Here is a 25952-nt window from a genome sequence, read left to right on the forward strand (position 1 = left end):
AGTTTAGTGTAGCTAAATGCTGGTTCTCACACCACTGTTGCAATTAAAAATAAAAACTTTTATGCAGGTATCTCAGATTGAGTGCAATTTTTTTTTTCTCCTGCTGGTGAGCCTTTGCCTTTAGGACTAGCGAGCAGGACCTGACTGCTGTTGCAGTACATGAAAATCGGTGAAGAGCAGCCAGGGGCTTTGTGGTGTGCAAGTCTGGTTTTAGCAGTAGACCATCGTGACTACTGAACAGGGTCTAGTTAGCACATCCAGGGGAGAACTATCCCCTAAAATTTGTATTTAAAACAACCGTGAACAAGAGATTTTGATCATAAATACTGCTTTATTCTGATGTAACTAGGAGTTGGTCAGACTAAGCCATAGTCCAGTGTTCTGCCCGGGCTTCCCTCCCTGTGCCCCTTCCTGGGATGGCAAATTGATCCAGAGTCTTGTTTTCAGTGGCTTATCCTGGGAGGGAAGGTGGCTTTGAGAACTCAGGCAGCACACACAGGACAGAGCTGGGAATTGGAAATTCACCCTCCAGTCCACAAAATTCAGCCATTCCCCAGTGTCTCAGACCAGTTGGTGAGATCTGATCCAGTAAATATTTGCATTTCAGTATTGCACAGAGGCCTGAGCAGCACTGAGTAACTGCTGGTACGGGGTTAAAGCAAACTATAACGTATGTCACCACTCTGTTGGGCAATTCCTGCGTTTAATCGTGGGGACTACAGAGACTGGTCCAATAAGCTATTCACAAAACCAAGCTGTTCTCGATGACAGAAAGTGAAAAGCCTGCTTTGCTTAGCTAACACTAGAAACAGTTTAGCTCGTCTCCTAAAATGGCAGTATCCCCATGACGGTCACTGCAGAGGAGCACTCTGTTCAGCCTGCTGCCCCGTGCCTATGGTACCCACTAAGCGGTCGCAGTAACCTCCGGTACCTGAGCCGGGGGCAGGCCAGGCCTCGCCTTGCCGGCCACGAAGCCCGGCTCCCCTCCTGCCCTCCCTAGGGATCATTCTAGATGCTAGGGCCGACTCCCACCGACATAGGAAGCTGCGCCGCAGCCCCGAGCCTGGGCGGGGTACCCGCAGGGCCGCAGGGCGGTGGGGGCGGTGGATACGGCGGGGCGGGCAGCACTAGCAGGGCCGCCTCCCCGCAGGTGCGTTGGGGAACAATGGGCTGCTGCTAGCGGGGCAGTGCGCACCCCTCCACACTGCCGCAACGAGTCCCGGGCGGCGGGCAGGAATATCTTCTTCGGCAAGCATGCCTAAAGTAGTCCCTCTTTGTTCACCAGCGGCAAAGGTTCGGCTTCACCTGTGTCCTTCCGCCGCGGCGCTCGTCCTCCCCGCCCCCTAGCCCAGGAGCTGCCTGTCGGCGCAGGCGGGGCCCGCCGGGGCGGGGCCGAGGCCCTTTGTGCTCCCAGAATGCACCAGCTTCTCCTCCGCGGGAAACAAAAATGGCGAGGGGCTACGGTGGAGCCGGGCTGTCTGTGAAGCGGGTCTGACCCCTCCCCCGCCGCCTTTCCTCCGCTGCGCCGCGGGGTCCGTGCTTGGGGGGGGTCCCGCTGCGCACCGAGGGCCTGGCCGCACCGGGGCGCCGGGGGGGAGGCTCCTGAGCTCGCTGATTTCCCTGTATGAGGCGGTTGGCACTACTGGAGAGACCGAATGAGGTGAGGGGTGGGGGGGCGGACCGCGCCGCGGCGGGGGGGTGGAGGGAGGGGCGGCCGGGCCCCGCGCGGTGTGTGTGGGGGGGCATCGCGAGGAGGGGGGGCGGCCAGGCGCACCCCGCAGCTTGGGCTGTCGGTGCCGCATCCCACCCCCCCGCGGCGGCCGCGCCACCCGTCGGGGAGGGGGTGCGAGAGGCCCCGCTCCAGCGCGGGGGCCCTGGAGGCCTTTGGGGGAGGGGGAGGAAGCTCCCTCCGAGGCGGACGCTGGTAAGCAAGTAAGGGGTCAGTGGTGTTCTTCAGTGACCAAAACAAAGGGACCGGAGGCAGACCATCCAACGGGGTCCGTGGAGGTGCTGCAGCGGTGAGGTTGCGATTAGGCTTGCGCCAGCTGTATTTTTATCTTCTCGCTTAAGGATATCGTCCGAGTAGGCTGTATTCGCTCGAGTGCGAAGAGAGCAGCACAAAAGAGGTGGTGGTGTTCGCTGGTAACTTTGTTTTTGGTTTCTTTTTTTGTTTGCAATGCCTTACCTCTTAGTCTCTGTCAAGCTAGGCAATTTGAATGTGCTTAGAAGCTTAAATTTTTAGTCCACTAGAATATGGTAACTGTTGCTGGCTGAAAGGATGTGCGGTAACGCATTTTCTTTGGTATTTGAATTCTGTAGGAAGAATGGGTTGATACTTTTGTTAAAGAGAACAATATGGTACTGTGTTGGATGCTCTGGATGCCGATATTAGTGTTGAAATACTGGGGGTTATCATCTACCCATGAAGTATCTAGGTGCTATTTAAAGGAGAGGGCCTGCATAATTAAATGAGAGGGCCTGCCAGGAAAGCAGTGTAGTATTATGCTTATTTCTTGAATTTCTAATAGGCCCTGCTCATGACTTTAGAAGGCCAAACGTTGCAATGGATAACAGCATGATTTTCCCTTGACTTAGTGTAAGGGAAAGTGATCAATACTTTATACCTAAACTGTCAAAAGCATGGTATACTAAGAAAACAGTTTCCCTGATTTTTGTTGGTTTTGGTCTGTAATCAGGTTGGCAAAAGTGAACAAGTTAATGTTTGTCCTTTTTTTTGAGAGCTCAAATTACAATTAATTTGAAAGCATTTGAGGTTAAAAGAAGGAAAAAAGCTTACTTCCTATAGTGTTAGAATACAGATTAATAGCTTTTTAGTGGAAGGAGACTAAGGGAAAATAAAGATTGAAGATATAAAAGAAGGTGTGTAATAAAGTAGTGAAAGTGAAAAAGATCTTTGGAAGGAGCTACAAGCTGGTGAAATGTGAATCTGTGCTGAGAGTATAATGTAATGTTTTCCACAGTTAACTCTTATTTTGTCAAATATAGATGTGGGGCTTCTTGTCTTTTCTACTCTGGGAGGACTCTTAAATCAGATGTAGGTTGCTTCTCAAAAGTAGGCTTAATATGACTAGTTACCTGTTGTTGAGGTTGTATATATTTTTTTAAATAGGTGAAAGACATATGCACTGGTAGGTAGTATCAAGGCTGGCCTTGGAACGTTTGTCCTTCCCTGCATTAGGAGATCAGGTAAAGTGTATGAGAAGAGCAGTTGTAACAAATAAGTTGCGGTTCATTACCTATTAGAGAGTGGACTTCTGTATTCCCTGGAGATAGATGTGTATGGATATAGTACTAGAGGCACCTAAAATTGCTTTAGAGCATATTTTGTGCTCCTCATGCTAGTTGTGGAGGAGAAAGCTTGTGGAGAGAGGAAACACATGTAACTAGAAGCCAATACGAATCTTCTCTTAGTTTGTGAATTGACAGTACTTTTTTGTGTGACTGACATCTGAGCTTGCTGCAGTTGGTTTCACCACCTTTACAGGCCTTCCTTGCAGGAAATGGAAGGGAAGTGTGTCTTTGAGTAAAACACACCAAGAGAAGAATTATAAAACCACAGGTTTTGCTGGAGGGTCCTTGGGCATGGTGATACCTGTTACTGAAAGCACTGAAACTGGTTGAATTTATACTTTGAAAAATCTAAAATTCAAGCTGATGGTCTTGTCATAGAAGATAGGATCTCTATGGAGGAGTGAAATCAAGATGCTTAATTCTCTTCGAGAGGAAGAGAGCTAATAATGAGAGCATTCCTGATGAGTCTGGACACACTTAATTCACTAAATGTCTTGGAGGTTAATAATACTTCATTTATGATTTAAATTATTTTATTTTTCTTTCTCTGGAATGTTTATTTGCTGTTGTTGTAGACTAGCCTTAAAGAAGGAAACTTACTTTCATGGGGTTTTGATCACCTCTGAAATCCTTTTTTTTCCCCCCTTTTTGTCCACCCTAGTGCATGTCAGCAGTCGTCTGTTATCTCTCACTGCTTGACTGCATGCTCATACCCTTAAGTATGTTGCTGGGCATCCTGTATTTGGATATTGTGAAAACCCAAAAAGCAGTTTCTGTGTTTGAGAGGATGCTAAGTATACAATTAAGGGAGGGAAGATCTGGTCTGAAAAGGTTTGTTGTGACCTGATGCCATTGTTCTCTCCCTGATATTACCTTCTGCCTCTTCTCTTTGTGTACAGATGATCAGTCCTGTACAAAAGGTTCTTACAGTACAGGACTGCTCTACACTATTTCCCTACATACTAAATATGTAGAGAAATACATTATTTTGTAATGATCTTTTAAATACTAACACTTTTACTTTGTATATTTTAAACACTTGTAGTTACTTTATTTCCTGAGGGAGAATGTGAGCAAGTAAAACCAAAATCACAAATGATTGTAGTATTATGGACATGAGAATGTACTTATCCTGGTGGCTACCTCTTTTTAATAGTAGGAATCAATCTTATTAAGGACAGTCATACTTCACAGGATTGAAAGATGACTCGGGTTAGAAGGCATCTCAGAAGTTCTCTAGCCCTGCTCAGTGTAGCATCAGCCATGAGGGCAGACCAGGTGGCTATATCCAGTCAGCATTTGAAAGTCTCTAGTGATGGAGGCCACACAGCCACCCTGGGGCCCTGTTCCACTGCTGAACTGTCCTCATGGGTGGAGGAGGGGAACGACATTTCCCCCCCCCCCCCCCCCCCCCCCCGCCCCATACCCATCAGAATCTCTCTTATTACAAGATGTGCGTTACCTCTTGTTCTCCTGCCATGCACTACTGTGAAGAGACTAATTCCATCTTGTTCATCTTCTCATAGGAGCCGGAAGGCTGCTGTTAGGCCTCCCTGAAGCCTTTTATTCTCCAGGCTGAATGAGCCTGGTTCCCTCAGCCCCGTCTCACAGGGCAAGTGCTCCAATCCTAAACTGTCTTGGTGGCCATAGTTTGAGGTCTTTCTTGCACTGGGAGAACCAAAATACAGGTTAGACAGGTGTAGAAGGAAATAATGGCTTCACTTCGATCCTCTGGCTAAACTTTTCTAATGTGCAACAGATTTATAGACCTAACTGCTAATCAGCTGAATGGATTCCAGGGACTTATTCAGTTTTTATTACCACTTTTTTTTTAGAAGCCAAACTTACTGTTTTTGTCAGGTAGTGTGATGGATATACTTTTGAAAGCATGGAGGTACTTAAAAACCAAACCACACTACACTAATAAAAAAGATATTCTGTGATTACTAGAGATTTCTTTAAACTGTCTAACCAGACAGAAGAATTCAGAGCAAAAATCATAGCCAAAATGTAAGGCTCTTTCAAAGGATTAAAGAAAACCCCCAAAACAACAAAAAAACCCCAACCCAACTACAAATAACCCTAGTGGGGTAGTAATGTATTGCATGAAAATCACATATGATCATGATGGGTAGTATTATGGTTGACTGGGTAGAATTAAGAAATAAACAAGTTAGAATTTCTCTAACAGCAGCTTATATAGAGTAGTTGCCCTGAAATCATTGATAGGATAAAGTTTTCCTGCCTTAAATGATACTTTAACCTCTCTCCATGATGGATTAGTTAAGCATTGCTTGCTTGAGTAGCCTGTGAATTGGCTTGCTGCACATGTTTAAACAAATGTGAACTTGACTCATGTAGGCCCATGGGACAAGACAGACTGCTGTGAAGAGCAGCAAGATAACTGTGATGTTCTCAAGGGGCTGTTCTTTACTACCGTAGGTTGTGGAGAACACGGGTAAGCCATAATGATTAGAGAATGGTGAATGTTACACCTATCTTCAGAACAGGCCCAAAGTTCAACCCAGGGAACCACAGGCTGGTTAGCCTCCCTTTGGTCTCTGGGGAAAGTCATGGAAGACATTCTGGACATATGGAAAGGTGGTGACTGAGAACAGTCAGCAAATATTTACCAAGGATAAATCATGGCCTGACCAACCTGACCACCTTCCGTGTTAAAAATGGCAGGATTTGTGAATAAGAGGAGAGGAGTGGCTATTACCTCAACTTCAGGAAGGCTGAAGGGAGTGACTGACAGGAACCTCTTGAAATTCAACAGAGACAAAAGCAAAGTCCTGTATCTGAAGGAAGAGCCCCAGGCTAAGATTGGCTGGGGGGTCAGCTTTGCAAGATTGGCTGGGGGTCTGACAGACAGAAAGCAGAACACGAGCCAGCAGTGTATCGTGTGAGCAAAGGCAAGTGGTGTCCTGGGCTGTATTAACAGGAACAGAAACAGAAGATTGAGGGGAAGTGATTATTTCCTTCTACACTGAGCTTGTTAGATATTCTGTGAAAGACATCAAACTATGTGAGTTTGGTGGAGTACTACCAAGACAGTTTAGGATTGGAGCACTTGCCCTGTGAGAGGAGGCTGAGGGAACCAGGCTCATTCAGCCTGGAGAATAAAAGGCTTCAGGGAGGCCTAACAGCAGCCTTCCGGCTCCTATGAGAAGATGAACAAGATGGAATTAGTCTCTTCACAGTAGTGCATGGCAGGAGAACACATCTTGTAATAAGAGAGATTCTGATGGGTATGGGGCGGGGGGGGGGGGGGGGAAATGTCGTTCCCCTCCTCCACCCATGAGGACAGTTCAGCAGTGGAACAGGGCCCCAGGGTGGCTGTGTGGCCTCCATCACTAGAGACTTTCAAATGCTGACTGGATATAGCCACCTGGTCTGCCCTCATGGCTGATGCTACACTGAGCAGGGCTAGAGAACTTCTGAGATGCCTTCTAACCTGAATTATACTATTATCCTAAACAACTGTAAAAATTGAGGATAATTTTGAGACTGTTTCTTATGCCCCAACCATTATTTTTAGGCTGAGAGATGCCTAGGTTAGAGTCCCTTTATCTTTCTTCTGTATAGTTGGTGATGTGGCTTAGGCTTTTGATTGTACTAGAATACAAAAATAGTGTAAGTATAAGGAGCTTAAAGTATATCTTGTATATGTTCTATGACATGACACATTGAAAGCTCAATATCTATTTGGTTACGTGAAGTATCATAAAATGATAGACTATAACCTAGATTGGTACTGGATCCTCTGCTTGAAAAAATCATGGCAATTTACTAATATAATAGCCTGTTCATGTATAATTGGAACAGTGACTGTTGCTACAAAGTTGGCATTATGAAAAGCAACTTTTTGTGTTTTGAATCAGACTGATCCTAGGTTCGGACCTGGGTTGGGGCAGAGGAAGTATCCTGTGAAATCTTGCTGTCTCCTTGGCCCAGCAGAATCTTTTTATTTGGGGGAGGGAGGTATGGTTGACACAGTGACTAAATAATACTTGGCATGACATCTCAAACAGCAGAGAAGATGCAAGTAAGATGGGAAGAAACATATGGATGGGATCCAGCATCTCTCCAGCTGACAGAGGTACTGGATCCCAGTCACAGGTTAGCAGCTATGTTAGAAGTGTGGCTTGGGCTTGATTATGCAGTGCTGGGTAAACCAGCTAAGATTGTGGCTCTTGGAAAAGATTAATTTCCCTTTTCTGCTGCCTTCTGCCCATGGACACTTGCTGCTTACCTGCCTTGTCTAGTCACCAGACCCTTCTGTGAGGTGCTTTAATTTGTTTAAAGTACCAGAAAAGTAATCCATATTATAGGAAAGAAAACTGAATAGAAAGCTTATGGAGAAGTCAGCTTGTCATTCCAGAGCTGGTGGGAGGGGAGCAAGTTGCTGTATTGGATAAGCCTTGTGTGAAACTGCCCTCAGTTTTGTGTGTTCTGAGTGCCTTCCGCCCCCCCTCTTCCCTGTGAGATGTTAACTGTCCTAAGACAAGCAGTCTGTTCTGCTCTTATTTCACTGCTTGTATTTCACAGCCCTTCTTCATAGTTCAGTTTTCCTTAAAGCTTAAAAGTGTAGTTTGCCTGTAACTTCAGACACAACAATTCTGATTAATCAGCAGTAAGGTCACACTTTCAGAACTTGTAATAACTACAGATTAATAAGTTTAAGTTCTTTCACTAGATCTTCCTCTCCTATGTGATATCATATTTTCCAGTTTTGAGATTAGTTTTAGGATCTATGTGAGTTGTCTCAGAATGCTCTGTGTGTGTGATTTCTAGTCTGAATTCCCTTCTGCTAAATCTCCTGGGCTCTCTAAACTCATGTTTGCTTCAGTGTGATTTGTGTTTACTGAGAATAAATGGATTATCTGTAGGTCCTACTTTTGAGTTGTCTCAGTGGATTAGTTTTTCTTTTAATATGCTTTGAGGATTTAGTTGTTAAATTTAGTATCTTTAACTTGACTTCCAAAACCTGTTTGTACTCTTAGGGTAACTATCATCTGCTACTGTTGCAGTATTTGTGAATCAGGCAGCCCTTCAGGAAGAAATTTCCTGAAATTGCATAGATGGTCAATGAAACTGTCTGTAGTTCAGTCATGCAGTCTGGCAGTGCCAGTTGAGGGAGTTTGTGTCCCAAGTTGATTGTTTGCATTTGTTCTGTTGTGCTGACAAACCATTCTGAAACAAATCAGTGAAGTGAGATGGCTGAAAAAAAAAACTCTGTCAAGGGAGCTGTTCTCAACAATTGTTGTTTCACAGCAGTTGTTACAACTGGAGTACAGGAGTGTGAATGACCTTAACCTGGCAGTGCTGCTGAGGAAAAAGACACTTGGAAACAAGAGGGAGAGTGCTCAGTCTTTCTATACCTCCAGCCTCTTCATGTCTTTTTTCCCTAACTTTTCCAGTTCTTCCTTCTGTAAGATTGCTGTGGAGATACAGGAGTCAGAGGCATCAAATGAACACTGAAATTTTCTAACCTCTAATGAAGATGTTAAAAGCTAAACTAAGTCAAAACTAACAGAAATCTGATTTTGAGAAATACAATGCTATGCATAATAAGTTGTCATGGTTCACAAGTCAGGCTGATTTAGGTAGCTTACCTTTAGAGGGAGTTTGCCATTCCTGTTGATGAAGAACGACAGCTATCTGCTGCAGCAGCATATTATAAACTAATTCATTAAGTAGATGAGTAGAAGGTCTTTTGCCTGTTTTGCTTGAGAATATCTATGATTATGATCCAGACCCCCAGGTGAAAAGTCAATGAGCATTTTCAGTACTTCACAAGATCAGCTTCTTAAGAAATGGTGAAAGTGCACTTCTATTTTGAAGTGTATTTCAACATGCAGGCACATTTTAGTGACTCTCCCCACTAACTTCTGAAAGATTGTATGGGCATGTAAGTACTTACTTTGCATTTTAAGTACTTGAATAAGAATACAGCCACAACAGGTTCAGTATTGAGTAAAGGATATAAAGCTGAGGTAGGTTGGACATGCTGTATGACATGCAGTGTAGCTTAGTTGTGCAAATTAAATGAGATAAAGAAAGTAGATAAATTTTTCTGAAAAACAAGGTGTCTGTTGGATATTTTGCAATGAGAACTTCTTGGGGAGAAGTTTTTGAGATGGTGTGGAAATGTTACTTAATATTGTTGGTAACTATAAATGGTATGGTAGGAAGGTGCTATGGAGCTAACTTGAGGGAAGACTTGAAAGCAAGCTCTGGAAAATGTGGAACCTCTAATTTCAAAATTGGCAAGCAAGAAGTTAACCTCAGTTTGCATTTTCACTTAACTTCCAACAGAAATTTTATTTTAATGGTTGGTGTGACTTTTTGGTACTCCACTACAGCGGAGCGGAACAGCAAGATAGACAAGAAAGTTATTAGCATTTTAGGCATGTGGTTTTTACACTGGTCTGCACAGGCTTTCTTGTGCAGCGTTTCCAGAAGGCACTTCAGACACCTACTTTAGGTAACTTATGGCTTGCTAATTAAAGTCAACTTGTTAAAACAGTAGCTCTTCCCACTTAATCCCCATCAAAACTGTTGGGGGAATGTTTCCCTGAAGAGGAACTTGTGATCCATGTGGAAAGCAACTGTTAAGCTAGCTCCAAGTGTCAGCCATTGTGATAACTAACCCTATTTTCAGTCTATGTGTTAGATAAACCATAAACTGCCACAGCAGGAGCTACTTCATGAGCTGTTTAGTCATCACTTCAGCAGTGCTATCTCCCACAAAGAGGGCAATGTGGACAATGGAGAAGTGTCTGCTTTATTGGCTCAGACACTTACTGTGTCAAGATCCTTCAGTGTCTGAAGTAGCTATTGTGAATTTAGGCTGTTGTATAAGTCAATGTATAGACTCATTTAAGTGCTTTGTGCCAGAAAATTATGCACAACACATTTTTGTTATAATTTAATGGAGTTATGGGACAAACTTCTGTATTTAAAAGAATGTCATGTGCTTTTGAAGACTTTTTAATATAAAACTCAAATAATTGTTGATTTTTTTTAAAAAAGGAAATCTGTAGTAGATTATGTATAATAAATGAATTGATTGTGTCTTTTTGCTTATTCTGTACAAGAACTTTCATACCTTTTTTCAAGTACTGAAGAAGAACCAACATTCCTGCCTTGTAGCTGCTTTCTATAGTATCAAATCAGATAAAAAGCTGGAAAGAAAATCTTTGAACTTCTAGAACAGTCCTGTTAAAACACTTGTTAAACTGTTTCAAGGTGCACTAGTAAATTTTCTTTAGATGTTGGCAACTTATTGACCAGTTCAATATGCTAAATCAAATTCATAGATGTAATTTGAAGTATCTAAATATGTTTTGTAATGATGAATCCTTTCCAAGAAAAGCATTATTGACTGAGACCAGGTTATAGTTTCACAATTATTTCTAGGCTGTTCTGATCAAGCCTTGTCTAGCCTTTGAACATTGCTCGCTTTGTGCTAAGTTGGATGTCTCTGTAGTCAGAAAGGTTTGGGGAACTCATGAAGGTAAAACCTTTTTCCCTCTCTTGATTGGCTGACTTCAGACACATTTATTTATGAGCCTGTTTGGTACTTGGGTGTATAAATGGTTGTACAGATACAAGGGGGAGAATAGAATGTGGTTGCAACAAATGTTAAGGGCTGGGGCCCTGCTTCAGAGGCCCTTGCAAAAAAATTAAGCTATTGTATAAGATAAGGGCCAAAATCTTGCAGTGATGTACAAAATATGGTAAGTTTAAATGATGAAATATTCCAATATAGAAAGTGTAGAAGGACTTCAAGCAACTGAGTGACTGGATAACAAAGTGGCAAATGAAATCTACTGCAAACAGAAGTAGTACACAGTGAAAGGGGAAACAATAGTCTGGGAGCAGTTAGAATGAGAACCTGCAGTTTCTAATAATTCTTTCAGATTTTTAACTTAATGCCTGATTGCAGTGTGTGTGTGAAAAAGCTACAGGTGTTGGAAAGGAGAAAATAAAAAGGCCTGGACTGCCATGCTATTACCTTGTTACTGTAAACTTACTTTGAATGCTGCATGTATCCCATTCCATGTATCAGAAGTTAGAGTAGAACTGGAAAACACCTTTCACATGAGAAGCAGCAGAATTGGGTAGGATTCCTTATCTGGGAAATATGGCTGGGTAGGTCTAAATATCATTAGTGGGGCATGAAGGGAGAAGATGGAAAATGACATTTAGTTTTCTGATGCAATGATGAAGGGTGTCAAAGTGACAAGGTGCTAGCTGTGAAACAAGCCAAAAGTGCTGCTTTAACAGGTTCAACAAAACATGTAGGAAGACTTGCAGAAGAAACCTCCATTAATGACTAAAAAAACTAAAGACATTACTGCTTGAGATCTTCGGATCCACAGCCTGTAAGAGACCTAGAGAATGTTTGGGAAAAGAGTGATGTTATAAGTTTTATCTGTTCTGCTGGTCTTTCCCAGTCATCTGTCTGAATGGTTTTGTATTTGGAATAAGACAAGACTTAAACTGGTGACCCAGTTGTACATGAAGATGCCAGAGTTACTGGGCTAGGTGGAACACTCATTTGGTCCATTATGGCTGCTCTTACTGTCGTGTCATTGTTTAGACTTACACTGATTAGAAATATGCTTAAAACAACTGTCTGATTTTCTTGTTGAACCTTCTTGGTTTGAACTGTTTAGCACAAAAAAAAAATCTGATTGCTATCTAGAATAACTTTTGCATTTATGCATATTTATGATGTTTTAAGCCATTGTAATTTCAGTTTTATTTTCATATTGAATGTAAATAGTAAACTTCTTAGGGAGAAGGGAGTCCTTACTCTTTGAAACTTCAGAGTAACTTCTCTGACATGAATAGTAATTCTCATCAAACTATATAGGACGCTGATTCATTTACTGTTTTTGTTGGTGCCTTGTAATTCAATTGTTTCTGGTGCTGATAATGTAGCTAAGCTATCTTGAGTGAGGTGAAACTTTGCTCTTTCAACTGACTCTCTATTCTATTTAATTCTTTGGTCTGTCCTTGTGTTTGCATTGTAGTTATATGTGTGTTTAGTAATACATTGGTAACTATTTTATAGTCTCAATTTCTACCTATTACTTATGAAGAATATTCCTTGTGCATTATCTGGACATTTTTCTGTATTTTACTCCTTTACTTGGAGTGTAGTGTTTGATAGCTAGTCTGACAAAAGGATATTCACACTTATACAATTCCACAATATATAGTCTATACATGAAGAAAAAATGATTATTGATTTAAGTAACTTAGAATTCTGAGTTTTGTGCATGAAAAAAGGTTGCAAGATCTTTTGAGTTTCCTTCCTTATTCTTTTTCTGTCTGATTCTAATAGAGAAGAAAACTTATTTTACTCTAGAAATTTAACATGTAGAAATTCTTTATGTGCTGGAAAACTCTACAGCTGTGCTTAGTGGCAAAGTGTGATGCTGCGTTGGAGGTACCTGAGTTAGTATAGGCCTTGAGTTAGCATAGTGTTCCACTTGATTTCTTTTTTCCCCTGCCCTATGTTTTTGTTGTGTGGGATTGGTTGTGTTTTGGGTTTTTTACTTATTTATTCTGAGCAACTGACTGCTTACTAATGTGTTAATTGTCAACTAGTACTCTCCCTACCAAGGTAATGTAGTTAGAAATGGCTTAGGACCTTTTTAGCTACCTTGGAAATTTTAGAAAACTGTTAGCAACATGAGTGACTAGTGTTTTGCATAAGTAATCCTGTATTGAATGTTTTTGATGCATTCTTTAATACTCTGGTGACCTCATGATGAGTCTCAGAGTTGGAAAGTTTGTGTCTCGCTATCCACACTTACATTAGTTGATTTCATAGAAAATTTTTCTTTGTATAAATTTGTTTGTTTCAAATTTTGTAGACTTCTAGAGTAGCAGAAGCACTGCTACTAAAGATGTGTAAAGTCTGAAAACATGACCAGGTTTTAAGCTAACTCCAGAACTTCAGGTAACTAAAGTGAGTTCTAGCTGTGAATAATTAATATTAAAAATACATGGTTTCTTACTTAACCTAATTCTGGTTACCTTTTTCTCTCTTTTTTTCCCTTTCTTTAGAGACTCTACAGCGGTGGGTAATTCACTGGTCCATAAGCGGTCTCCTTTATGTCGAAGCCATAAGACCTCAGCATCTCTGACCAAGCTGTCGTTACGTGATGGACAGAAAGCCAAAAAGCCACTGTGTAAATTTGAAGAAGGTCAGGATGTCCTAGCTAGATGGTCAGATGGCTTGTTTTATCTTGGAACTATCAAAAAGGTAAACAATTTTTTTAACTTCACTGGAGTCTTACAGTATCATATGTTGGTTAAATATTACACTATTATTGTCTCAGTGTCACAAACACTCTTCTGTTTAGACCTTTTACTCATGGCTGCCACTGTATTTTTGTTTTTCAGATAAACAAACTGAAACAGAACTGCTTCATTATATTTGAAGACAGTTCCAAATCCTGGGTTCTCTGGAAGGACATACAAACAGGCAAGAACTTCAGTGAAGTAGTCATTGTTTGGTATTTTACTTGTTTAGATTACTATATCTGTTAAAATAAACAATTAAATTATATTCTTGTATACTAAAGAGCAATATAGTTTACTGTGACCCAGGATCATGAATTAGGCAAATTAGAAAAAAAAAATCTTTTCAAACAACTCTTCATCATTGCAGTTTTGTTTTGTTTTCACATAACTATGTGCAGGGAGGGGAGAACACTTCTAAAAATAATCACATTTGAGTTTATTTGAATGGGAATAGAGTATAATAATCTGTCTTGACAGAAAACTCTGGGCCCTAATTTACACCGAGTTTATGTCCTCCTATTGTTTTCAGTTGAAACAACATGACGTGGAAAGAAACCAAAGACTGCAAAATCCTAGGTTTGAATGGAGTTTTCACATTTAAAAGTAACACCATAACTGTTGCACATAAACCATTACAGATTTTGGAGTATTGATGTGATATAAAGAAATGTGCAATTATCAAGTGAGACATCTATTGTATTTTAGCTTTGATTTTTTTTAATATTCCAGCCCCCACCGCCGCCTAATATTTGGGGAGTAGCTAGTATTTTAATAATCTAAAGGTAATTAGGTGTGGATGACAATTTCAGTGACAATTTCCTCTGAAAATCAGTTACAATTTTTTCATTTAAAGGCAATGGAAGTCTGGTCTGGCTGTCACCTATTCTTGATGTTTAAACTAAACACTTTATCTGCTAATGGGAGAAGCTTTGTATTTATAATAGCAAAAAATCCACTGCTTTATTTCTGAGAAGCTTTTAAAAACCTGCTGTTCTGCTTCTGTATATAGTACTAGTTTATGATCTTCAATTCATTTATTGTAACTATCAAATTTTAGTGCGTGTGTGATAACATGTAGATTAAGTAACTTGTATTTTAATCCAGATTTTTACATTGATATGTTGTATAATTGGAGCAAGGTGTAGTCTTGTTTCCAGTTTGCAAGCTAACTTCTTTCTTACCTCTACTGTTACTGTGTGCTTTTTGTATGCTTGCAGATATGTGTAAGTAGTAATAACATATTTCCTAAGAGTGTTGGAGGTTAATACTAAAGCACTTTGGGCAGATCTATCAAAAAGATACATACCAAATTATGCATAAATTTACATGAAAAGAAGCACAAATTACTGTAAATACAAAGTATATCTATTAGTTGTCCAGATAAGATTTGCTTATACATAATTTTTTAGCCTGCATTTACATTCTTTAGTTATTTAATTATTCTTGCTGATACTAAGGAACCATAGACTGCATAGTAAATATGCAATATATAGTCTACAAACATCCAATAGCTTATGATTAGTGATATAAATATTTGTAACACGTTACAGTCTGTACAAAATGTCTGAATTTATTTTGTTTGGAAGTTAGACTCTAACAACATATTTCTACAGTGCATGGATCTGTAACTGGAATTACAAAAAAAGCCATATGTGTGGTAACTATTCCAACTGCAGATGTAACCTGAAAAAAATGACACTTTCATCTTTGTCTAGGAGCCACTGAAAGTGGGGAAATGGTCTGTACAATATGTCAGGAAGAGTATTCAGAAGCACCGAATGAAATAGTTATATGTGATAAATGTGGGCAAGGTAACTAGATTTTTTTTCTATTTACTGCATTTTAAAAGATGTTTTGATTTGTTTTATGAAGGAGGATATTTGCCTGGCTATGACTGACTGCTCAACTGATCTTAAATTTTACAGCCCTTAGTGGCTATTAACAGCTCAGTGAATAATGTTAATCCATGTTGAAGTGACTAACACCTTGTGTAAGTAAAGTTTATTTTTTCAACTAAAAATTTAAAAGACCATTCTGAATGTGTTTAACAGTCTTTTTTGATCAGATTTTTGGCACTTAATGATGGATAATGCCTTATAGTTGCATTAAAATGATATACAGTTAATTCTATGTAAGCTTCTTTTGCCACTTTAATAATACTTTGATAAATTTTTTTATACAGGTTATCATCAGCTGTGTCACACACCAAATATTGATTCCAGTGTGATTGATTCAGATGATAAATGGCTCTGTCGACAGTGCGTTTTTGCAACAACAACAAAGGTGTGTTTCTAGAAAAACATTTCTTAATATATCCCATATTGTATGCATACTTTGTTTTTGAAGTTGAAACAAAAAATAAAACCCATTTTTTCCAGTGGTTTATTTTTTGCTAACTTTGATTTGAATAGAAGTTTTATACGTTGGGAGTTAATATTTATTTTTAGAAATATATGACATTTGGCTTTCAATTTATTTTTAAACAAATATGCTGCTATTAAATACAAATGAAAGTATTTTACTTGATTATAGACAAACTTTTGTTGCTTTCAAATTAAAGTATTTGAAAGTTTCAGAAATACATTAGTTTACTAAAACAATAATATATTTGTTTTGGCCCAGAGGGGTGGTGCACTTAAGAAAGGACCAAATGCCAAAGCACTGCAAGTCATGAAACAAACATTACCATATAATGCAACAGACCTTGAATGGGATGCAGGTCACAAAACCAACGTCCAGCAGTGTTACTGCTATTGTGGAGGACCTGGAGAGTAAGTAAACAGATATGTAAGAACTTTTCTTCATAATGCCGCTGCGAATTTTGGCCCTGATCCTGTAGAATTTTACTTGTGAACTTGTTAGTTTCTTTTTCTATTGTGTCCAGGTATTAAACTTGATGCAAAGTGGAACTTTGAACTATATATATTTTTTAAATGTCTCATAAGAAATAAGTTATTAATAGATTTCATTCTCCCATCAGATCTTTTGGTTTGTTTTAATTTTGTCATGTGACCATCATATAACATCACAGTCCATTCTACAAGCAAGAATATTTTTTTTGCATTGTTACTCTTAATGTCTTTGAAATTGGATTTGTTTGATCTTCTTGCAGTTCTAGGCAGTGTTTTACTGCTGTTAAATCAGTTCTGTCATTAGTCACAAATATGTATCTAGAGATTAGTTTATTAAGTTTCGTTGGAGTACACAGCTGTCTGATTCCACCGTGACATCATACCTTAGATTGTAATTATTGGTGGGAGAAAGACTTTTTTCCCCTCTTATGGTATTACAGAGTCCTCTGGTTCTTTCTTACAAGAAAGGCAAGAAGAGGACTTAAGCCGGTAGAGATAAATACTTGGGTGTCTGCATGGATGAGTGAATGAATAAAATAGCATTGAAGATTTTAAGGCAAGGCAAGTGTCCCACAAAGAAGCGAAGCTTTTGAGTTTATACTCACGTGACAGACCTCTGGTTTGAGAATTTTGCAGACTTGGACAAATGTTATCTTCAAGTTTGCATGGTTCCTTTTCTCAAGGGAGAATCTGAAAAAGGAAAAAAAAAAAAGTGTAAACTATGAGGTTTGTTTTAGGGATTCAAGTAGTTGAATCCTCAGAACAAATGTTTATGACTTAATATGGCTGTGCTGTGTTCTGGAAAATAATGAAGAAGCTAATCTGGTATGTGAGAAGGAGTTTATGTGGAATTACTGAATTCTTATTATCAAGAATTAGAAGGTGGTTATCAGAGGAAATCATATTTTTATTTTTTCTTTTAATAATTCATCCTCTTACTAGACTGCCTTTTATTAGTCACTCTTTTCTAGTAATGATTCATTATGGAACTCGTTACTGAAATATCCCTACAGATGACTGTTTTATAAAGAGTGAAAATGTCTAGATCAGAAGATCCCTTACTATTTAATTTAAATGCAATGAAGGACAATTTTCAGTAACTTTTTTAATACAAGATCTTGTTTTCCTTTCTGTTGGTGAAGCTGGTATCTAAAGATGTTGCAGTGCTGCAAATGTAAGCAGTGGTTTCATGAGGCTTGCGTGCAATGTCTCCAAAAGCCAATGCTTTTTGGTGACAGGTAAGGAACTTAAGTTGTACTTTACGGTTGTCTTTATTTGAAATGTGGAGGGAATGTCACATATGAGCTTTTATTAAGGTATCTGTAATACAACAGTATTTTCCAAAAATGGGGTGACTTTTGTGTAGAAGATTACAGGAAATAAAGCATGTGTTCAGGTGCAGGAAAATGCAGTTCTCCATCTCGGTTTAATGAAGGAGGGTGAGAAGGTGGAGAGGTAACCAATGGATAGTTCCATTAAAATTGTTACTGACTCCACTTTGTGTGGAAGTGCATTATACTATAGGTGCTGGGAGACTGGAAAGTTTAAAGCAGACCACTTCAGTGGGCCTGTAAGTTAGATAAGGGCTTTCAAGTTCACATTGTGTAGGGTGACTAATCTCTTGTATGCAGCAGGTATTCTTCAAGGTAGGCTGTCTGTGCGTGTATAGTTGTAGCTCCCTGTACTAACAGTATAGGGAACTGGAGAAAGCTGGAAGGATAGACTGAGGGGAGCTCTGTACACCCTCTGCTCATGTGCGATGAGTCAAGACAAAAGGAAGTTGTAAAGAGCACTGGTCTGTGCTTTCATTTTAAGAGAAACTTGGAGCAGATGAGTGAAAACTGGAGAAGGGAATCAAGGAGTATCTCATCTATTACACTTTCTTTTAGCTGTTGATTGTGTTAGAATGTTTGTATAAAGGAGCTGAGTTAGGAACCAGACATGCATGGGTCCTTTAAATGCATGCTTACACTGGTGCACAGGTTTCTGCATTTGAGAGAACGGAGTGGGGATATTACAGAACATCTTCATTGATATAGTTGCAGGTCGAGGGACTTAAGGAGTATGAAACAGTGGTAGCAGGGTAAAATTGTATCTGGCCTGGTAGTTACCAGTACAGATTGTAGAAGTTGTTAAAGGAAGGTGGAGAACAAAGGGGCTCTCAAATATTATATGGATGGGTTTTAGCCTGCTTAACTTTCATTTTTTCATAAGTAGCATGTTAAAACATTAAGAGGGCGTGTGTGTAGAGACACCCACCACCCAGACACATGTACATATGTGTATGTATGTATTTTTAGGTTTTATACGTTCATTTGCTCAGTTTGCAGTTCTGGACCAGAATACCTCAAACGTTTACCCTTGAGATGGTAAGTATGACTTTTTTTAAAAAAAAAAAAAAAAGAGTTGAATATATACTCTACTCTGCTTTTCTTTTTAGTATTTTGATTCCCTTTGCAAAAAAGGAAATCCACTTGCTATCTTGAGTTGTTTCCTGAGTTCTTACGTCTCTGTATGAATAGGGACAACTTTTGCCTCAAACTTTATCCTTAAACATAGAGATATATTGCAATTGTGTGCTCTTGGGATTTATTCCTGGGATTGTTCAGTAAAGTAGCAAGTAACTACTCAGTTATATGTGTAAGGATTGAGATATCTGAACCAAGTCTTTTTTGCAGGTTTAGGATCCTGCCATTAGATAAGCCAAATGTAGTGAGTACTAGAGTACACATCTTGACACATCTAATAATAGTTTTGTTGATGTGACTTAATAGTTAGTTGTAGTTTGAGATCTTTGAACTAATCCATATTAGAAATTATATCCAATTTAGTAGATGTATGTGCTAGCAAATATATAGTGGAAATTACCTTGTTAAATGTTATTTCACTGAATTACTTGCATGAATTCAGGACTTACTTAAATATCCTATGGTTTAGTCCAGTCTTGGACTAAACCATAGGATATTTTTAAAGTCTTGGACTTTAAAAGAACATCATGACAATGAGATGAGGCAGAGATGAAAGTAAGATTCAAAGCAGAAGGAATCACTTGAGTAAGAGAAATGACAGGAGACTTTGTAATGTTCCCTGGATTGAGGGTTTTAAGTGGTGCTTTGTATTCCTCTAACTATATTGTACTAATATCTCTTCTACTAAATTATTTCAAGGAAAAGTAATTGGAAGAAAAGGCCTTTTTTCCTGTTTTTATTAAAATATTTCTGAATTCTAGGGTAGATATAGCACATCTATGCCTTTACAACCTAAGTGTTATTCATAAGAAGAAATACTTTGATTCGGAACTTGAACTCATGGCCTACATTAATGAAAACTGGGATAGGTTGCATCCTGGTGAGGTAAGTAATTGGAGTACTCTTTCTTGTTTTTCCTCAGAGTGCATACATATATCCTGAAAGTTAGTGACCTATGAACTTTTTTATTTTGGATGTTAAATCTTTATTACCTTAAAATCTGGTAATTCCAAATAATGAGGAGACCGTCTTTAATTCCCTTGCAGAAATAGAATGCTTTTTAAGTGGCGTATGCTTTTCTGAGCTGTAAAATTTCTCAAGTGGTCCTTTTTCCAGTCTGATTCTGCTTCTTGTCAAGGCACTTTGATTTTAGTTTACTACTACACTAGTAATTTTTCCAGCTATTTGATTTACTGGGTAGTTAGCATTAAATGAAATCCATTTTTCTCAAGCAGACTGACCTCATATCTAAGAGGAGCAGCATAGATATTTGTTTCTGCATGTAAGGTTGGAAGCAAAATTTATGCTTGAATTCAAATTGGCACACTGCTAGTAGAGCACACTCTTTTTTCCATGCATGAAAATTGTTTAGGGTTTTGAAGTTTTTTTAATACAGATGGTGTATGACTGGTTTGACTTTATCATGAGTACATCCTACTTTTATACTTTTTTGGTAAATTTGTACATTTGTAATCCACTTCTAGCAGACACAATTTGGGAATCAAATGTATGTTCTTGGTTTTAAATGAGTAACTACATTTCATAAATAATGGAAAATAGTTTGATACGTATGTTTAGACTATGAGTGTTAATAATTTGTTAGACAAGCAAGCACTCAAGCATTTAAGAAAAAGAGACAGTCTCATTATGAATAGATATCTAGTTTGCTTTGGGTTTTATGGTATCTCTTAGCTAAAAGTCATATCAAGTCAATAATTCTGTTATGTCAAGTCCTAAGCTTTAAGGAAAAAAAAAAGGCTGCACAAAATGTGGTAATTCTCACACCATTTTTTCAATAGAATGAAATGTTCTGGCTGTCTTACTGTGCAGTTTAACAAATGCGTAAGCCGTGTTTAATTTTGACTTTTGTTTCTCTTAGTATTAAGGGAAATGTGGAAGAAATTAATGATTATTTATTTCATATAATATATTCTTTAGATTTAATGTAATTTCATGTCAGAATGCCTGGTCAGAGCAGCTGTGGTGTGGTTGAGGAGAGTGGATCTATCTAGCTGCCATTGACTTGGAGCACACATGCCATTTTGAAGAAGTTGAAAGGCTACAGTCCTCATTGTGCTGCTCTTTCCACTTTCAATTCATCCATACTCAGTCTATGTGAAAACCACATAACTAAGGGGGAGAAAGAAGAGGGGAGATCTAAAATAAGGAAACTCACCTCTTTAAGTGGTACTTTCAATTCCTTAATCAATATTTCTGCATCTTCAGGAAACTACTACTTTTGAGTCTGAAGACTACATTTTTGAAGGGGTAGATTTTGAATAAATGCGTAAAAGCTGAGTTGAGGAAATCATCAAGACTTTATTCTGAAAAGATCCTAAATGTCTCTCACTAAGTTGGGAAAAATTGTGTCTTTGAAAATTTGAGGCAAATGTATTTTACTACTTTAGTTAATCCAGTTTCTTTATTAAACAGACATTAGTCACAGAAAGAGTGACATCTACAGTATAATGGTTTTAGGGGTTTTGTAATATTCTTAGCTTGGCCCTGTTAGAACTGACACTTTGATTTCTTTCTCTAGCTGCTTATAATTGAATAAGAGGAAAAGGTTTTGTGGGTTTTTTTTGGTTTTTTTAGCCGTAGGTAAGATAGGAGGTCTGATAATTCCACTTAAGCCAGTAATTTTTAACATGTTGTTATTTAGGATGCAATAAATATATGGCAGTTTTCTCTAGTCAAGTGCTGCAGAGTTGCAAGAGCTGTGGATAGCAATGGATTGTACTGAATGCATATGATGAAGATGTGTAAAAACAGTTGTTACTTTCTTTGGCTAAAATCAGTTGAATACCTCCCTTAACTTTTAATCCTTTAAGCATTTGTATCTGTCCTGTTTGGTCAGAAGTGCATATTCTTTAGAAAGTATTTGAAGGTGGTTTGGTTTTGGTTTTCTTAGCTGCAAATATTGTACAGTCTGCTCTGTAGTAATCGTACTATTAGAGAGTTGACAAACAATTTAAGCTTCACTAATTAAAGATAAATTTACTGTAGAGCCAATAGGATATAAGGTCTGGAACATTTTGGCATGGCAACTAGAAATATAGTAGCTTCATTGGAATTAAATAGCTGTCTAAATATAAAAATAAGTCATCTTATTTTAAATTCTATTACAAAAATATTGTGTCTGCTTCTTTATAGTTGCCACCATGCTTATTCTGCTTTATGTCTCTAATTCATAAGTATGCAGTTTTTCAGAGAGAAGATATCATGTTTTGATAGCTTGATAAGGACTAGCTACTTCAGGCTTTGGTGCAAGAAGGGTTGTAGCAAAAGGGCTGTGAAAATGGATTTACTTTTTTAAACTCTGATAGCTTTTCTGGGCCTCTTCCTTTTTTTGTATTATGTTGAGTAATGTTGGCAAAAATGGGAATTAGGTCCTATGGCAGGATTTTGGTTAAAATGATCATGAATAAAAAAACTAAGTTCTCGTGTCAATATAGTTATCTTCTGCTTGCAATCCCAATTAACTTGGGAGTACATAATGCCACAGAACTCTTGTTAAAATCTTGGGAGGGCAAGCTAGTATTATGTTCTTTGACTATACAAAAATTCTTTGAGAGATTTTTCTTGCACTTCTTACAAGTAAAACTCAAATTCTTTTGGCCTAGGCTTGATCCTGGCATGAATTCTGTGGAATCACAGAATATATGGGATGATGATTAATATCCTTTGGGGTTAGGTAGCTTCCACAGCTAATACTTCATAAATGTACTTCACATCCAAATCTGTAGTTACAGTAACTCAAAGTAACTGGAATCTTTCTATTACTAAAGAATTCGACAGGTTAAATGATTTCTTAATACTTCACAGCTGGCAGATACACCAAAATCTGAAAGATATGAGCATGTACTGGAGGCATTAAATGATTACAAGACCATGTAAGTTATTGGTACTTTTTGTTTTAAATGTTGTTTCCCTATTTAATCTGATGTAGATTACAGTCTTCAGTCTCCTTTGCTCAGTCTATCTGATAATCACTTTGGCTGCAGATAACATTTAAATATTGTTTCTATTTCAAACTATAACATTACATAACTATTTCAGTGGAACCCAGATTATGAGAAAAAAATTTTTTTCACTTCCATTCTCTTTCCACTTCACATTCTGTATATCAGAGAGGATTGCATTAGGGGAAAGAGGGGAATAAAATAGCATTAGAATGAATATTCTAATTTGCATAGTTTTGTTTTGCATGTACACTGTTATGTTAAAAGTTGCTTTTCTTTGAGTGAGGATTTAACAGTTAATTTAAAATCATCTAGGTTTATGTCTGGAAAAGAAATAAAGAAAAAGAAGCATTTGTTTGGCTTGAGAATTCGTGTTCCTCCTGTGCCACCAAATGCTGCTTTAAAGGCTGAGAAAGAACCAGAAGGAACTTCTCATGAGTTCAAAATTAAAGGCAGAAAATCATCTAAACCAATCCCTGATGTGAGGTAAAATAATTCAGTCATTCTAGCAACGTTGTGGTAGTAAATCTGGGCTACTTTGGATGTATCTTTGGTGCCTACAAAAAAGGACTTTTTGTGTAATTTATTTCTTTAAAATAACTGTAGTGGTGGACTAGTTGTGAGAACAAGGTCTTTGAACAAATTTAATTGTTTTTCTATTAGAATCTTTCTTAAAACAAACAAACAACCCAAACCCAACATGAAATTTACCAGTAAGGACAATAGAAAATATCCCAACTTTGCTGCTATTTGGGAAACAAAATCCTTCTTGCCTCTCTGGAGCTCTTACTCAGTAACCTAACTAGAATTCTAAATAGGAAGTATGATTTGAAGTTGTAACTTGTAAACATGCCATCTTTTTTTACCAAGTATGATTGTATGAATAAATAACACTTAACACTTGTTCATTCCTCTTGAATGTAAAGGAATCAGTAGTCTTTCTAGAAAGATCTTATATCTGTTTATGTTATTCTGGAGGCAAAAATAGGTAGCTTTGTACCTGACAACTTTGATTTACCAGAATAGCTTCATTTAGCACAATGTTTTAGTAATAGCCATCTAATCGCGTATTCATTGCCAAAGGAAAACATGTATTTCGTGAAAACTATCTTCAATAATACAGAACAAAATACAAATTTTCTTCTAGGGATTTAAGTAATGGTATAGAAAGAAAGGGGAAAAAAAAATCAGTAGGTCGTCCACCCGGTCCCTATACAAGAAAAATGATTCACAAAACTCCAGAGTCATCTCCTCTGGTAAGGTTTTGCTATTATTTTTTTTCCCCTTCTTCCCTCTAACTGGATTATTATTTTTGAAGAAAAACATAACTAGTTAATTTGAATCATGATATTCCCCCATTCACTGTCAAAATTGATACAGCAATTAACTCTTTTTTTTTTTTTCCTTTGTTGTTTTCTTAGGATAACGAACCGGTTCCAGTGATAGAGAACCCAGCCTTGGAATTACCCTGCACTGTTGGGTAAATTTAAAAAAAGGAATTAAAAAAAAAAATCCTGTAAAACATTATAATATTATGTCATTTATGTGTTTGCTTCTGAAATGTCAGCTGAGTTTTTAATATAAGATTATTTTCATTACATGGCAACCCTGTTATCTTGCATATCAGGAAATCTGATGGAACTGCACATTCATCCAATACCTCAGATGTGGAATCCACAGGTGCTGCCAGTATGAAAGAAACTACCTCATCTAGCATTTCCAGACATTATAGGTAATTATTCAATTACTCTATCTGCTATAAAGATTAAGATTTGCAATATATTAATTTTAATAAAGTTTTCTGAGAGGGAGGGCAGGAAACAATTCATTCAGCAAAACTTCACCCTTAATAAACAGAAGTTGCAGGGATCCTACAAGAGATATCTTGCCATGTAGTGAGTATGACATGTAGTGTTCTATGCCTGCTTTCTTGGTTTCTTAAAACCTGAGTTTCTGTTGTACTTCCAGTCAGTTCTGAACCTTTTGGCTAACTTCCATGAAATCTGATCTAGGTAGTTCCAAAGAAATTACAGTCTAACAAGATTCATGAAGATAGATGCTTGGATGAGAGAGACCCAAACCAGCAACCCACACTTAAAAAGGCACACAATTTTCTAATCTGTGGTGTAGTCATTGCCAGTGCTATTTTGTGGGTGGTGTGTTTGGTTTTGTGTTTTGTTTGGGGTTTTTTTTTTTTCAGTTGAAGTTTTGGCAAAACAAAGGTAGAAGATAAGGTAGGATGTTGACTTATGAGGCAGCCATAGTAGATGTGAAATGGAGGTAAGGGTGTTGCAGAACTGGTGGGAGAATAAATAGAGAAGAATTGAGGATATTGCAAAGGAGTATAACACTGAGGATGTGGTAATTCACTGGGATTTGGAGTAATGAGCAACTGAGACTCAGAGCTATAAATTGTATGGGGAAATCTAAAGAAATATGACAAAAGAAGTATTAGTTCTGCTTACAATGCACAGGGTGAGTTTTTTCTGCTCACTAACTATTCTTTATTTAAAATATGTAGTTAAATTACATTTTCTGAAAAGAATTAAACTCCATAAACACATCCTGAGCTTAGTCTTCTAATAAAGGCCACAAAAGAGCTGATGTGTACCCTGAATTAATTTTAGCAGCTTTTGTTTTTGTAGGTTTGTGTATTCATGTTAAAGAATAGTAAGTATGCTGTAATTTTCTACAGTCAATAGAGCATGAAAATTTTTGGCACAGTCTTCATAAATAAATAATTAACTACAATCAGCTTTTCTACAAATAAATTGTTACTTGAACTTTTTCCTCTCAATTTCAGTAAACATAAATTTCTCTTTTATTGAGGTACATGGATCCTCAATCTACTTTTGTCTCCTCATTCAGGTTCATGCTATCAAGTGCTTTCATGAATCATTTTTGTGTGCATTACTGCTACAAATAGTCTGTCTTCAAAAATTCATATTTAACTTACAGGCTTCTGAAGTTGTTACCTAAAGATCTAAGTAATTTCAGCCCTTTATTCCATTCTTTTTTAATTGTTAAAA

The 25952-nt window shown here is 38.0% G+C and overlaps 1 protein-coding gene across 5 annotated transcripts in view; it reads left to right on the forward strand.

Annotated features, from left to right (window-relative positions):
* The window catches only part of MTF2 (metal response element binding transcription factor 2), a 43353-nt gene that overhangs the window by 14955 nt on the left and 2446 nt on the right, over positions 1 to 25952 (forward strand). Inside the window, exons 1-15 of one of the 5 annotated variants that reach the window (XM_075759936.1) lie at positions 1389 to 1660; positions 13209 to 13294; positions 13402 to 13600; positions 13741 to 13822; positions 15357 to 15452; positions 15824 to 15924; positions 16264 to 16412; positions 17636 to 17731; positions 18794 to 18862; positions 19723 to 19846; positions 22787 to 22854; positions 23239 to 23409; positions 24071 to 24179; positions 24345 to 24403; positions 24551 to 24655. In XM_075759936.1, coding sequence (XP_075616051.1) covers positions 15377 to 15452; positions 15824 to 15924; positions 16264 to 16412; positions 17636 to 17731; positions 18794 to 18862; positions 19723 to 19846; positions 22787 to 22854; positions 23239 to 23409; positions 24071 to 24179; positions 24345 to 24403; positions 24551 to 24655 — 1127 coding nt within the window. In that variant the 5' untranslated portion in view covers positions 1389 to 1660; positions 13209 to 13294; positions 13402 to 13600; positions 13741 to 13822; positions 15357 to 15376. Of the gene's footprint in view, positions 1 to 1312; positions 1661 to 13208; positions 13295 to 13401; positions 13601 to 13740; positions 13854 to 14170; positions 14218 to 15356; positions 15453 to 15823; positions 15925 to 16263; positions 16413 to 17635; positions 17732 to 18793; positions 18863 to 19722; positions 19847 to 22786; positions 22855 to 23238; positions 23410 to 24070; positions 24180 to 24344; positions 24404 to 24550; positions 24656 to 25952 lie in introns of those variants that run through there. The other 4 variants (XM_075759935.1, XM_075759934.1, XM_075759933.1 and 1 more) reach the window with 4 other exon arrangements.

This window comes from Balearica regulorum, chromosome 8 (genome assembly GCF_011004875.1).
Source record: "Balearica regulorum gibbericeps isolate bBalReg1 chromosome 8, bBalReg1.pri, whole genome shotgun sequence".
NCBI classification, from domain to species: domain Eukaryota; kingdom Metazoa; phylum Chordata; class Aves; order Gruiformes; family Gruidae; genus Balearica; species Balearica regulorum.